The sequence below is a fragment of the Electrophorus electricus genome, chromosome 15 (genome assembly GCF_013358815.1).
Source record: "Electrophorus electricus isolate fEleEle1 chromosome 15, fEleEle1.pri, whole genome shotgun sequence".
Taxonomy (NCBI): domain Eukaryota; kingdom Metazoa; phylum Chordata; class Actinopteri; order Gymnotiformes; family Gymnotidae; genus Electrophorus; species Electrophorus electricus.
In genome coordinates this window covers 12,104,217-12,119,963 of record NC_049549.1, presented here as the reverse complement: position 1 = coordinate 12,119,963, position 15,747 = coordinate 12,104,217, and the positions used below count along the sequence as shown (strand labels likewise).

Sequence of the window (15,747 nt, the reverse complement as noted above, 5' to 3'; positions counted from 1 at the left end):
GAATGTATTCCCTCTCTCTCTCCAGTGCTCTTTCTCGGTTTCCTCTCTCACACTCTCTCAGTTGGTTCGGGGGCTTGAGTTCAGGGTATTTGTAACTCATCAGGGGCAGAGGTTGGCCTATGCCAGCTTTTCCCTACCATACTGCTTCCTTTTAAAAATACTCCTTCGGAAACCACTTCAAACAATTGCATTCCATGCAGAGAAAGTTCCATACCTCTACTGGAAGTTGGGAAAACCTCTCCCTTCCCTTCGTAAGGCAAGGCCCTATTAACCCCGCCACCTTCCTCTCCCAGCAGACAAACACTGTCTCATATTTGGACAGTCTCTTTACTGTCACCACATATATACACGAGCCCATACACATACTACACATGATGTACACGCAACATGGAACATGGGCTTGCTCTGCCTTCCAGCGAGACATTCCCGACAGAGAATGGAAAGTCATACTTGTTCTCTGTTTAAAAGTTTGCAGTTAGTTTGAATATGTGCTGGTATCTATGTGTGTGTGTGTGTGTGGCAGCCATGGCAGCAGTCTATACATACCTTAATTGCACATCAGGCAGGTCTTAGAGGGCCTCCTCTCTGTTCCTCCTCGCCACTGCTCCTGTTCCTCCTCTCTACTGCTCCTCTGTTCCTCCTCTCCACTCCTTTCTGCTTCTCTGCTCCTCCATCCTGCTGATGTATGCCTGTTGATATAAAAGCCTTTTAGAAGACCTTTAGAAGTGGAGTTGCAGCTGTGTGCAGTGATGGGGTGTGGGCAAGCCTCCACTCAGCGCCTTCGTCAGTTACCCCAGTCCACATCACCCACTCCATCTGTTTGTTGTTTGCGCTGATGCAGGCGGTGTTGCCCTGCGGTCGGCTCTTCCCGTAATGGGACATGCACCTTATTTTTTTTTCTTTCTGTTCCCCCTGGAAACTCATTGCTGTTGTACACACAAACACACACACACACACACACACACACACACACACACACACACCAGCAGCTGTTCCTGCGATCCCTGCTCCGTCCGGCAGCCTGTGAAAAAAACGTTGAACACATTGCTTTAATTTGCGACGGCCTGGCTCGCATGTTGTTGTTGTTTTTTTTCCTGAGTGGGCTGACACAGAGGGGTGGGCTATCCCTGTTGTCACAGCAACCTGGGGACGTGCTCAGGGAGAGTAGAGCAGAGCAGAGGAAGCAGAGCGTGAGCACTCCAGAGGGGAGCTTTGCCTGTCCCATCGCCTCTCTCTCCATGAAATGCCAGTTACACGGGATCTGCCTCAGCCCACTAAATGCAAAGATAACAGGAAATGCGCGACGGACTATGCTTCCAGTTCCTGGTGTACACCATGCAGATATGGGCAGGGGTGGGCCGCCGCATTATCTTTCGTCCGGAAATTTAAGAGTTGAGGGTAGGCACGGACATGTTATCAGGGGTGGGGCATCAACTGAGATTACATGGGCTGTACTTCTACCTGATTACAGCAGACACAACATGGCCATAGACAACATTCACAGTGTGCCCAAAGACATGGTTCTGGGGGGGCGGGGGTTGGTGCTGTGGGATGTTTAGGATCCTGACTGGTGAAGGGTTGATGGCAACCTTGCTGATATAAAGGGGATACCTTGGCTGACTTCCTGTGCCTACTTGACCACATACTGTAGTCCGTCCTTGGAGGAAGCAGTTATGGAGCCAGATGTCTCTGTCTGTCTTGTGCTCTCTCACTCATGCAGCAAACATGCACAACCTTGCACACACAGTCACACACACAATCATACTGAAACTCATAATAATAATGCTTGTGGGCAGGGTGGAGTTGGGGGCCCTCAGGACTAGAGACTTGAATTGACTCCAGATTAGCTCAAAAACCTCAAGCAAGTATGAAGTCACTTCCACATCAATTGCACTGTTTTCATTTTGAAACCATGAGGCTTGACAGTGTGACAGAGGTGTTTGTGTGTGTGTGTGTGTGTGTGTGTGTGTGCTTGTGTGTCTTACTGTGTATCTGTGCCTATGAACGGAATTTATTTTGTTAGCTAGTGGCATTAATTTGCCACACCTCACAGGCCCTCTCACTTGCATGTGTGGTAAAGTTTTCCTCAAGTTTGTTCCAAAAACTGTTAACCAGAAGCAGCATTCCATAGTTATGGGAAGCATCAGTCTCAAGAGCCTCTAATAAACAGTTCCTTAGCATGGAATGGTGGGCTCTGAGAGAGAGAGAGAGAGAGAGAGAGAGAGAGAGAGAGAGAGAGAGAGAGAGAGAGAGAGAGAGAGAGAGAGAGAGAGAGAGAGAGAGAGAGAGAGAGAGAGAGGAGATGAGAGAGTAGGAGAGAGTCACATGGGGGCTCAAATGATTGTCTAGAGTCAGAGTGTTGCTTTTTGACCTTTCCTGGGGTAATTTGGTGAATACAAGAGGGAGTTTCGAAGGATCTCCTGCAGCAAAAATATTTTTTAAAAATGGACTGAATATTGAGTCACACAAGTTTCTCTTGAGAGAGGAGGTGGGTGAGAGAGCAGAGCTCTCTGAATGGGGGAAGATATAGAAATAGACAAGGGTAGAAAGATACCTAGAGGGACTGAATATGCGAGGAAATGCGTCAGAGAGAGAGACTGGGAGTAAATCGGTTGGCTGAGACTAAAGCAGAAGTTACCCTGTTCGGGGTCAGGTCATGCTTGTGTGTATAAGTCTGCAGCTGTTAATAGATTCGGCAACCTCCCACAAGTAGTCGATACCCAATAGGAGATAGGAGTTCACCCTGGAGCCTACCATGTTGCAGTGGTTGTACAGTTGGACTGTGATGTGGTTACAGCTTGTACAAATATCTCTCCATTTTTTTTGTTTGTTTTTACCTCAAAATGTGTGTTCGGATGTTCCCATAGAGACAAGAGGGGAGTGTCTTTTAAGAAAGCGTGGTTTATCGCTTCTGCTCTCAGAAGCAGTGCTCCTCCTCTTACTATAAGTCCACTAACAGCCTTGGTGGGACATGCCACTGAAATATGTACCTCCCACCCCCATTTTCATGACCACTTGTTTTTTTCCAGTCACAATATTCAGTGTGAAAAAAGAGGGGAAAAGTGTACACTTCTGCTCTCTATCAAGTGTCACTACTTAGACACAGACTGCAATGTATTAATGGTAAGTAAGAGGAGATTCATTGCTATTAGGCATGTGTGCTGGGGTTTTTTTTGGGTTTTTTTTATAAATTGGAAGTTCCTGAGGTATGTATTTCTGAAGATTAAGAAGCTCATATGCATCCATGTCTCTTTTTTGAGGCATTAGTAATTAGAAAACTTATTCTACAGATCTCTGTGCCTTTAAGCAGTCCAGTCTTGTGAAACCCACCATTTTAATCATGTGCAGTACAGGACTGGCAGGTATTGCTAATCAGCTGTGCTCTAGGTGTTGACAAAGAACAGGAAAGCCCATCTCTTTAGTTCTACAAGACCATTAATGCAGTTGCTTCTCTGTGAGACGCATTTTAACAGAAGACAGCGTGTGAAAACTTTGAAAGAGTGACTTGAGTCTTAGGAAAAAATGTGTGTGTGTGTGTGTGGGTACATGCACAAGCAGGTACATGTGAAAATAAATAGTTTTTTTTCCTCTGGTGGCCCTGGGATCAGCCAACACAATGAGGGGGCTGAGGAGAAATGAGGCGTCAGAGATTCTCTGTGTCTCTCTGACACTGGCTCTGTTCAGTTCTTATCCTGAGGGGCAGAGCAGCTATTTCTTCAGTTCCATTTGTGTTGGGGGGGGGGGGGGGGGGGGGGGGGTGAAGGAGAAGAACAATTGTTCCATTCCTATCTTTTTCCCTCCTTCTCTGTGCTGACCTCTTCTGAGAATAAAACTGAATCATCCACCGTGGCTCATTTAATATTGGCTTCTGCATTGATGTTGTAATAATGTGCAGCGCAGCGTTGATGTTGCTCACTGTTGGCTGTGCCTCTCCCTTCAGATGTCCAACTACAAGCGTGCAACCTTTGAGGAGGAGGAGGGCGCAGACATTCCTGTCGATGGAGCGATCTCTCCAGACAGCGTGGAGGTCAGTGAATGGTTGTGACTTACAGGTCATCTCTGTCAGCGATGATAGCCTTATATTGTCAGTTCCCATGGAGGTGACGACCGGAGCTGTGTTCCTCTTTGAAGTTTAATTTGGCCAGAGTTAGAAGTAATGCAGACACTTCATTTAGACAGGCATTTGGAAGTCATTGGCATAGCTTCCCAGGACTGTATGTGAGGGTAAATAAATAACTGATAGTGGGTATTGCATGTTTTGTGATTCACGATATGCATGGCCTAAATTAGAATTGACATGATAGTTTGCCATTATTGAAATTATAACATCCATAATTTCTTATCAAAATAATCTCCCATCTCCAAAATATGTAATTACCAAATCATTAATAAAGTAAATAGTTGTATCAAAAAAAAAATTGTTGCCCTACATAGCGCGCCGTCATAAATGCCATTCATTAATTTGCCTTCAGTGTGACATAACAATAAACTATTTATGAGAGCTGAATGAACATGAGCAAATAACTCTAGGTTTCGACTCGTGTTTTATGAATGTTAAAATTGAGTCAGTAATAAAAAGCAGACATTTTTCAACTCGTGATCACAGGCGGCGTTGTAAAGACAGCGATCTATGTAAGTGAAACGCGCCTGTGGCTTTTCCTGACTTGCTCGTGTTTGCGTGAATTTCTTGAAAAGTGTCTGTCTTTCCCAGAATGCGTAATGTGCGTGATATGAACTAAGGGTACTATAGCTTCACCCAAACGGCATTCAGCATCTGCGCCTTGCTGCTTCTGGGATTAGTAAAACCATGTTTTTCCGAGAGCTCATTTGTCACTTTGTCATAGTTCCGCAGGTGAGATGGTTTTATTGCAAGCATTTGTGTGACGGACACTGTTTTTTAGTGAAGTCGTTATCGTCAGAGCCTTTAGCGTTACATGTTCACTACGTTAAATACTCAGACCGTTAGCAAGATGACTTTGTTTTTTCCACTTCCTCTGACAAGAAAAAGTGATTCATTAAGAAAACAAACCCGGAATACTGTAAATCTGCACGGTCTGCTTCTGTGTTTTATAAGGAACAGATATTGTCCCCGTAGTTTACCTGGTTCACTTGTTAGCTCTAGCTATCACGTTAAAGTGTTTGTTCCCTAAATTAACAATCGCACAATGCTGATTACCTAATGCGATCCCTGAATACCAAAAATGGATGCTTTTTAATCTGAATTGAGAACCAGCCAAGCATTCAAGCTCTCGCATTGTCTGCTCTCAGCAAAACTGCTGAGAGACTAGTTGTAGTCTTTACCCAGGTTTTGCTTAGGTGCTAGAATTGACTCTGTCTTTGTCATAGTCGTTTGTGAAAGGTAGTTGCTTCATTCTCATTGGAAACATGTTTGCATATTTTTCATATTGATTTTTTTTTTAACGGTTCTGTTTTCAGCGCTAAGTGAGGTGATTAGGAAAAAAGACCCATTTGTCATTGTTCTAGGTGAGGTAAGCAAACTTGCAATGAGGAGGTGGGAAAAAAAATCGAATTGCTTCCTGTTGTGGACCCAAATCTAAGAACGTGTTTTGGAATGCTTTGGTAAACAGTGTCTGATTTGGAACAGCTTTGGCCAATTCCTTTTGGAATGAAACTCCAGTGATTCGTCTAATCAACAAATTTAGCCACATACAGAAACGAGGAACCGAGCAACAAATATGACTGAACCAAGTTTTCATTTCTCTTACCTACTTTCACACTGTTCTTGCCCTTACTGTTTAATTACTTTATTACCACCTACCCTGTATCTACTTTACTTTGCTTCAACTCCATGTATACCATTTGCAACATATTCCACATTTGCAGCTTTTTTTATTGATATGTTTTAGCAACTACTGAGGCCTGTTCTATTTATCTACTGCTGAGCTGCAGTTATCCTTGTACCGCTCACTAACTGCTTGCAGTATGTCTTTATCTGGTCTGTGTTCAGTTGTTGAACTATACTGTCTCACTGTTTTTTGTTGTCCCTGGGTGGACAGTATGTTTACACTTATTTTTGACTTAATTCAAGATCACAAATAATTCTACTCTGAAGTTTTAAGCTTCTAATTATAACTACATATATTCAAGCCAAAGGTGCAAGTGGCAGTGTGACACGCTAAAGTAAAATGCCGCCTGTCGTTGATCTGTTGCATCTTAGGGTGAGTGTCAGTTTTTTGAGCGGTTAATTTTGCACTTGGATCTGCAGTAGTCAGTAATTTTGATTGGCTTTGAGTTGTCCATTTATTTCTGCAGTTCAGCAACCTTGGCGCCACATTAAAACCAATACTATAGTTTTATATTTAAACCAGAAAACGGCTGTTGAGGGAAGCTGTGTTCTGAGGTAAAACTGAAAAAGGAGTCAGTGGAATTAGTGATGTCTGAATCAGAACAACAAATTCTCAGCGCACAGGACCCTGCAGCTGGTGAAATACTATAAAGCAGAGTATGTCCATTTTTATTCCTGGGTCTTAGTCTTTAATCTCTGGCTATTAATGATCAAGCACACCTTTACAGATTAAGCACCCAGGGCACCCGATTCTTATAACAAGAGTAATCATAGATATGGTTATAGTGATTATTTTTTTGTTGTTTTTAAACATATCTTGGAAATAATGTACACATTTGTTTTCAGGTGGGCTTTCGGAAGGGTGGTATACAGTTCTTTGGTCCGATTGGCCGCAGAACCCAGCTGGAGGTGGTGCTGGCTGGTCTCCTCTTGGCCTCTTTGCTGGCACTGTTTGGATGTGCGCTCACTCTGGGCGTCCACTACAACAGAGGTGCGTTACACACATATCATTTCCCTCACCCTTATGCCATGAAATGAAATGCTGCAGGGTGGTAGTTCTCCAGGGACAGAACTGGGAAACTGTGTTTTAGCTGTAGCTGGAAGTAATGGCCAGTAGTGAGTGAGTGAGTGAGTGAGTGAGTGCAATAGAAAGATAGAGATGGATGGATAGAGATAAAAAAGGGTAAATTAAAAAGCAATAAAAGCTAAATTGTAAATGAAGCCATAAAACTAAATGAAGCACCCAAAAGAGAGCACATATCTTGCTAATCGTACAGATTTACTTGCCTCAAGATCATGTTCTGTTGCATAGGTTAGACTGTAGTGCATGACAACAGATTTCTGCATATATTTTTAGAATTTCTTATTATGTAAGTGCCAATTATTTATTTATTCATTTAGTACTGTCTGTTTGCTTACTTCACAACCATGAAATTCTGAAGTTGGCTCCAAGCAAGGCGTACCACTATGATTATTTCTGACCTCTTCCACAGATCCGTCACGGAATGTGTGTCTGACAGAGGCATGCGTGACGGTGGCCAGTAAGATTGTGGAGTCTCTGGACCGCACCATTGACCCGTGTCAAGACTTCTACCAGTATGCATGCGGGGGCTGGATTCGCAAGAACCCCCTCCCGGATGGGCGCTCACGCTGGAGTACCTTTAACAGCATCTGGGACCAGAACCAGGCTGTGCTCAAACACCTACTGGGTGAGGGATGACCCTGCTCCTCATACACACATGGTCATATAGTCCTTTATCCTTTTCAACTTACTAGCGTACGCCGGGGTGTACTTGCCAATATGGGATTACATTGTGTTGTATAGGAAAATAAAATAGTCAGACTAACAATAATAATTTTTTCATAGCTCGTCATCGTGCATGCCAGGCTGATATTAATCATGTTTTTGTAGTCTCTCATTGTACGTCAGAGCATATAACAGGTAAATATAGCACATCTGAATACAAAATGCCTTGCTAATATACTGCTGTGGCTTGTAATGAATGCTGTAATGCATTGATGTTGAGGCTTCAATTCGTCAAGCTGCGAGTCTAAGTTGTTAACCAAGGAAACTTTTCCAGTAGCTATTACAATCCGAAACCAACCTAATCTGTTAAAGCTGACGAGGTGCCTAAACTCCCTGGGGCTGGTGTGACGGCCCTAGCCTTCACTTCAGCCGGGAACACGCCGGCTCGCTCGCTCGCTCGCTCTCTCTCTCTCTCTCTCTCTCTCTCTCTCTCTCTCTCTCTCTCTCTCTCTCTCTCTCTCTCTGCAGATAGCAGGGATCAGGGCTTCTCACGTTACCTTGAACGACATTTTCTTCCCTCCTCCTCCACTCTGTCTTTCTGGCTCCAGCGGGAGCACCTCTCCGTCACGCTACACCCTCCCCCTTAGCTTCCACTACTCGGTCACTAGCGTCCCACCGTGTTTCCTAGTTCGCAGGAGGCTTTTTGGTTTGCTGCCCATCTTGTGGCGATGTGTCTGAGAAGTGTGTTGGTGTGATTTGATGCACTTATGCAAGAAAAAGATTTGGATAACAGTAAGTGGCTTTTGCGTTGAGACGGGATTGGGGTGCCAGCAGGCTGTATGTCTTGCATCTATTTGAGGAGTTGGTGTTTTCTGGAGCATTTGAAATCACGTTCAGCAGTCAGTGCTGTTATTCTTATCATTTCACCACACAACTCTTTCTGCATTTAATTTTTAAGATATTGTTGAGGAAAACAATAGGTTGCTTTTGGTTTTATGGGTAGAGTATTAACAGTTTGTTGTGAAAAAATGTTAAAGAATATTGAAAAAATTTAAGCTTGAAAATGCAGCATTTTATTTAGAGTAAAAGGGAGCAGACCAGGGGGAGGTGCCAAAGCACTGGGAGGAGCTGAGCAGAAGCCAGGAGTTTGGAGCAGCGTCACGCTCCCAAGGACAGACCCCCTCCCCCGGGGCACTCCTCAGCACCAGTACTGACCGCATGGTCTGCCGTCCCATAGGATTTCACGGGATTCAAAGCTGTTTAGTTCATTTGTACAGTACAGAAAATGTCAGTGGACAAAAAAAACGAATGTATTTACATACACAAATAAACAAACGCTAATGAGTTGAGAAGAACTGGATAAAGCAGTGACGCTGACTGTGGAATTGTGGCCGTGGTGGTGTTTTTTTTTGTTTTTTTTTCCATGCTTATAGAAATGTCACCAACAGATGTTCAGATGTGCTACGTGTATTTAGTAAAGCCATTTCAGCTTTCTTTTGGCTGTGAAGAAGGTAGACAAGATGAAATGGATTCCCTCATGTTTTTACAGTTGTAGCAAAAGTTATGTAAAAATGGGGCTATCCATATTGGTCATATCTTGCATATGCTTTACTATACCCAGAATTCTGTCCTTAAAGGTTGGCAGTAAGCAGTTGGTGTCCCTTAAACGACATGCTTCGATCAGGTATGTAAGTGAGTTTGTGATGGTTTCCAGCTTGGATTTAACCCTCACAGATGGACAGCATGGTGCAGTGAGTGGAGTATTCCTCCCCCTCCCTGCGGTGTGTTAGTGATGATCCTCCACTGCCTCCAGCCAGTGCTGAGAGTAGGTACAGGCGGCGCATAAAAGGGGCATGCGGAGTATTTTTAGATCGGCAGATGGAGAACCCGTGGAATTGCAATGTGACTGCACTGGGAGGGAAGGCGTGTGAACGGTGAGGCGAGGGGACAGGTGAAAGGTGGCATGGAAGGCTTTTTGCACCACACTCTTTCTCGGAGACAGAGAGAGCCATATGGAGGCTTTGCACTGATGTGATCGGTCCGTTTATCTATTATCCACAAAACGAGACAAAACGAATCCTGTAAAGCCAGCGTGGTTTAGAATTGTGCTCAGCTAGTAGAGCAAAATGCCACATCCAACCCACGCTTCTCCTCTGCCCTCGCTATTCCTCGCATCCATAATCCCCTCCCTACTCCCCTCTACGCCTCTCCTCCCTGCCTGCTCCACTCCCTTCTCCCCTTCCCTCCCCACTCTAGCTCATCTTCAGTGGACCATACTTACTGATTGGTAATTGGACTGCAACTGAGCGCCTGCAAATTTATTACCAGAATATTTCTACCTTCTGCAACCTAATGGAATTAAGATAGAGGAGAGAGACCGATGAGGGCAGAACAGAGCAGCTGCTACTAGCTTCGCACACAACACCCCTCCTTCTGGTTTTTGTTTCTGCTCTGCAAGCACATGAATTAGCACAAGTTATATTCTCTCTCTCTCTCACACACATACACACATACACACACACTCCCCAAATACAGACACAAGGTAATTTCTCAGAGTTTGAAGGAGGCCTTGCCATGATGGAAGCACTTAGAGGAAATGAGCCAGCGGTGCTGATGATGGGACTTGCACTGTTCCTCACCAGAAGGAGCTTAGCACTGACACTGATGCTGGATCCCCCCACCTTTTTGTAGCATGGGGTACAAATGAGAGCCAGGCCAGTTCAGGTCATAGCTGAACTGGCCCGCTGAGCTGGAGATGTAGTGGGGTCTGCAATCTGTCACCGGAGAGCTGTGCTTGACTACAGCACATTAAGTAGACGAGTGAACGAACTGCCATTCTCCCCCGCAGGGCATGGCCCTGCCGGGAACCAATCAGAGGCCTCCGGCTGTCAGCTAGCCAGAGAAGGGCAAGAGAGAAGTAGGCAGTCCCATGACCCTTCCCTCCAAACTCCTTGGGTTCACCGCCCCCCCCCCCCCCCCAGGGTCTAAGAGCCTCCTCTGCTCCATTAGCACCCTGACATGGCCTTCCAATCAAGTCCTTCCTTCCTTCCTTCCTTCCTTCCGGGTTTCTTCTGTCTCTCTTGATCTCTTAGCTTTTTACTCTCCAGTAAGTTTTTCTTTTTATTTTCTCTTTTTCTCCTTTGAATTATCTTTTTTATTCTCTTTTAAATGTTATTTTGCTTACTTGCTATATTACTACACTGGTTGCAGTACAGGCATCTCCACGCCCCATGTTCTTGATGGGTGTGAAGTCGCGGGAAATGTGCTCCAGTGTACAGCATTCGCACGACGGCTATCTGAGATGGACTAATAATGTCTGCCTCTCTTCCCGCTGCTAGAGAATGGCACCTTTAACTCAAGCAGCGAGGCGGAGAAGAAGGCACAGTTTTACTACCTGTCCTGTCTCAACGAGCAGCACATCGAGGAGCTGGGAGCCCAACCGCTTGTTGACCTCATCACTAAGGTGAGACTCCCTCTAGCACCCCCTTTTGGTGAAGAGGGCTTATAACTCGCTGACCTTAAAGAGACACTTATAGCATTTTGGCCGAAGTAGATTTTCCTAATTTGAAAAGGGCCACATAGCACAAGGTAAGGTTTTGTTTTGCCAATAAGAAGATGCATTTATTTTGGTGCCCTCTTAAATTGCAGCAGTCTCATAGCCTATGGCTTATTTCAGATAACAGGTAATTAACTTGGACACAAACGACCTTGTTAATGGTACCTTGCCTCCAGATTCTTCTGCGGGCACTTGAGTTGTATAACGCGTGCTTCATCTTAATTTGTCTTTTACATTAGAAATTATGCACCCAACCTAAGAACTCATCCAGCTAAAAGCTGTGTATTTTTATAGCAGGGTAACAACAGGCTTTCTCTGTGACCCTGCCATCACATGTCATGCAAATGTAGAACTTTAGTCAGCCATTTTTAGGCTGGCCTTCTCGAAAACATGCTGTTCGTGGGAAAGTGAACTGCAGTGTCAAACGTGGCTGGCCGGGAGTCCAGCTGAAAGCCTTCCCCACACATAGGGCTGTCTGCTGGAGAGAAATGATTGCTTAGAGGAAGAGAGTGAGGGGGTGAGGAAGAGAGCAACATAACTGCTGCTGAGAGGCCTCCAGTACAGACTGACTCTGTCTCTCACACCCTTACTCACTCTCTGTCCCTCTCCCGTCCCCTCCTTTTCTCTCTCTCTCTCTCTCTCTCTCTTATGCATGTGCTCCCTTTCTCTGACTGTTTGACTGACTGTCTGTATCGTACCCGATATAGTCATTCACTGCCATGAGCAGAGACACAGAAACAAACCTCTCTGAGCCAGGAGGTGTAGGCAGGCTTGTGATCTGGTCTCTCCGGTCCTGGAGTAGAACATCACTGCCTGCTCCATGGCACAAGGTGATGCAGGGCTTGATGAAGAAACCTGAAGCAGCATTGTGTGTGTGTGTGTGTGTGTGTGTGTGTGCGCGCGTGTGCGTGCGCGCGTGTGTTTTCAGACAGGAGGCTGGAACATCACTGAGCCCTGGGACAAGGATAACTTCATGGACGTGCTGAAGACAGTATCTGGCCCTTACCGAGCTCAGCCCTTCTTCACGGTGGGAGTCAGCGTGGACCCCAAAAACTCCAACAGCAACGTCATTCAGGTGCACCCTGGACCAGCTGATCGCTTGCATGCAGACCACACTTCTCCCTGATCTGAACCTCTGAGTTGGTGACTGCTCTGTCAGTGTGTGCAATCAGGTGTGCTAGTAGAGGGAGTTGGCTAAAATGCGGCTTGGATAACAAGAGGACTGGAGATTTACAACCCATTAATAACCAGGATTGGCAAACCCTGATGCTTCTCTATGAAGCATTTATTGCTGTGCTGAGTGCTCTGTCATTTAACCTCATCTGTTTACTCTGCTGCAAACTTACCGCTGTCATTTCTTGTGTTTGTGCACCTTTGTTGCCAGGTGGACCAATCTGGGCTGTTCCTCCCCTCTCGGGACTATTACCTCAACAAGACTAACGAGAAGGTAGGCTGCTCTGCACTGCCGCGCTAACGAGCCTGATTCACCTCGTTAGCATATCATCCCCAACACCTTCATTAGCATGCACTATAACAGAGGAGTTCCTGCAGCAGCACTGGAGTGCCCTGTTCTGGAGCCTATAATTAGACGAGGGACTACTAGCCTGCTCTGGTTCTGCTTCCACCGTTGTACTTAAGCAGAACTGCATTCGTCTACTGACACAGGCAGAGCATCATGACAAATACATTTGCATATGGGCATTACCATATCGCATGTGTAATATTGATGTTGAGTTGGCCCTCAACAGCTGGCAGCTGCTGTTTAACACCGAATCGGATGGGTTTGGCTAGGAACAGTGTGCAAAGTGTTTGTTTTAGTACAGCACATGTTTCATATGGATGGCAAATATTACTGCTTATGTAGTCATAAGTACCATTTGGTTAGGTTAATTAACTAAAATTAACCAAAAGATACAAGGATATCCTGTAGCTGGTCTGTTTATATCAGAGGGCCTATGAATTATTTTGTTGCCTAGAAAACCAATGCATAATGTCAGATACAGTGAAGGGGAAAAGATCTGTGTTAAATAGTTATTCTGCAAAACTCCTTGATAGGAGTAGCAACCACCTGACTACATCAGATTGTTCCAGGCACTTCCATATTGTTAAAATAGAAGGAGAACATATTGGTACGTGCTTGGCGTGTAGGCTATGCAAGCTGATTCTTGTTTCTAGCTTTTAGCATAACTGGATGGCTGCATAAAAACAGCAGTCACACTGATCATTTCGGGATGATGTTTTTGTAGGGCTATAGGCTGGTTTGATGTGCTTTATGGAGTGAATTGTGTTTTATGTAAAAGCATAAATGCGCACACACACCCAGACTGAGTTCTCATGCTGTGTGCGTGTGTGTGTGCATGGAAGTGGGCCTTACGCTTTTAATGCAAGATGTCCTGAGTATGTAGGAAAACTAGAGAAAAAACTGTGGTAAACTACATCGTGAGGACCAGCAAAAATGCACACACAGCGATAGCTGCTGTTTTTTGTTTTGTTTTTTGTTTTGTTTTGTTTTTTTTAAATGGAAGGGCAATGCACATCTTTTTGGTAATTGAGGTTAAGGTTAGAATTATTGCATACAGGAAAAAACATGTGGAAAATGCAAATGATCTCATGCCCTGAAAGGTAGAGAAACAAAGGCCTGTGTGTGTGTGTGTGTGTGTGTGTGTGTGTGTGTGTGTGTGTGTGTGTGTGTGTGTCTGTGTGTGTGTGTGTGTGTGTGTGTGTGTGTGTGTGTGTGTGTGTGTGTGTTTTAAGGTATTGAAGGCTTATCTGGATTACATGGTGGAGCTGGGCTTGTTGCTAGGAGGAGATAAGAACTCTACGCTGAGCCAGATGCAGCAGATTCTGGACTTTGAGACAGCACTGGCCAACATCACGGTTCCCCAGGACGAGCGCAGGGACGAGGAGAAGATTTATCACAAGATCACCATTGCTGAGCTGCAGGTGCGAGAGTGTGAAGGAGAGGGGCAGAGGGAGGCAGAGGGAGTGTGTTTACATGGTGCAGCTTTACTGTGGTCTGCATACATAGAGCAGATGTCCCTGTTTACAAGTAATGGCATAAAATCAATCTCTCTCTCTCTCTTGCCTGTGATTGGTTCTCTAGAGAGAGACATTGTGTCCTTTCCCTGGTTCATTCAGTATTCTATCCTTTCACAGCTTGTCCTGTTCACACCTTCCTCTATTGCATACAATATTGTTTCCACCTTCCCGTGTTATGTATCTCTTTTTGTATCACTTCATTATTTGCCGTAATTGTGCCCAATTACATTGTGTTCATTATTTGCAGTAATTGTGTTCAATTACACTGAACCTTTTTGTTGTGTAGAGGCCTACAACTGCTATGGCAACAGTTGCTAAGTAACAAATGTTTTATTAATTTATTTATCTTCTATTTAATGGAGCATGCAGAAGAATGAGAAACGAGTTTACTCGGTTCACTTTCTCTGGCTGTCTGAGGATCACTTTAAGAGCGAGACTAAGAGCCAGAGGCTTTAAAAGGGATTCCATACTCTCTTTGCCGTGTTCATGGCAAGCGCAACACCTAGAGTGAAGCAAGATGGCTGCTTCCCTGTGGGCTGCTTTGGCCTGGGAATGTGCCGTGTCAAGACCAGGCGGAAGAGGATGGTTTGCTGAAGCACTGACGTAAATACGTTCTCAAGATTTGCCAAGGGCATTTGTCCAAACCTTAGCAACATTTTTTTTTCTGCACCGATAAAGTCTGACGGAGGCCGTGTTCTCACATATCTGTGTTGTTTGTTTAGTTTATTTGTTTGTTTGCTTCAATTCATCTTATAATTTGAATAGTTTGGTTTTTGGCTGCTTGAACCCTGGCACATTTGGAATGGACAATTCAGCTTTTCACTGGAATTATCAAAAATATCCATCGTTTTGATTATTCATTCTCTACCTTTAATGGTCTGAATTAGATCTCTTGGTTCTTGAATTATATTGTGCTACTTTTATTTTGCATGTTAGTGTCCTCCTTTTCTTTCTTATAAACATTCATTAATGCAGCCAGCTTTTAAATATGAGACAGAACTACCCTACATTTCATAAATGGTCTTTGAAGGATCTTTCCCTGTGTTCTACCCATTATATGATTTACAGATTAAGATTACACTAAGAGTTATTCGTCTTTTTGAATGGCACTTTTTTTTTTCTTGTGCTTAATGAAGAGCCAAGGACCATCACAGCCTTCGGCTGAGTGCCAGCCCGCCTCCGCTTGACCTCTGACCTCATCTGATGCCTTGGTGTTCTGGTGCATCTGCGGATTGTGATCTTCTGTTCTCCAGCTGGCCGTGTGTTTACGCCTCTGGATGGAGCTTCTTCTCTCGTCACCCATCTTGCAACTCAGATCACGTGTGGCATACATTTCTTATTGTTCGCATATTTCCTGAAAGAGATCTACAATTGTCTGGCTTACTAACTAGATTAAGATACATACCTTATTGTGTCACCCCATAGGAAAAGCAAGGATTTTTATCACATCACCATCTCTATCGTGGTATGCATGAATGCTGGGATATAAGGATATAAGGACATGCACGCATATGTGTGTGCGTGCGTACGTGTGTTTAAGATGGGGGTTTCAGTGCAATATACCCCAAGGGCCGGGAAGCTGGAATTGTCTAGCCCTCT

General features: G+C 44.6%; 1 protein-coding gene across 4 annotated transcripts in view; it reads left to right on the top strand.

The window, feature by feature from the left end:
* ece2b (endothelin converting enzyme 2b) overlaps positions 1–15,747 on the top strand; it is a 37,195-nt gene that overhangs the window by 8,497 nt on the left and 12,951 nt on the right. For 3 of the 4 annotated variants that reach the window (XM_027005744.2, XM_035533930.1, XM_027005746.2), the window contains 7 exons: positions 3,941–4,027; positions 6,653–6,797; positions 7,300–7,515; positions 10,892–11,016; positions 12,038–12,184; positions 12,494–12,556; positions 13,864–14,052. In XM_027005744.2, coding sequence (XP_026861545.1) covers positions 3,941–4,027; positions 6,653–6,797; positions 7,300–7,515; positions 10,892–11,016; positions 12,038–12,184; positions 12,494–12,556; positions 13,864–14,052 — 972 coding nt within the window. Of the gene's footprint in view, positions 1–3,018; positions 3,124–3,940; positions 4,028–6,652; positions 6,798–7,299; positions 7,516–10,891; positions 11,017–12,037; positions 12,185–12,493; positions 12,557–13,863; positions 14,053–15,747 lie in introns of those variants that run through there. The other variant, XM_027005745.2, reaches the window with a different exon arrangement.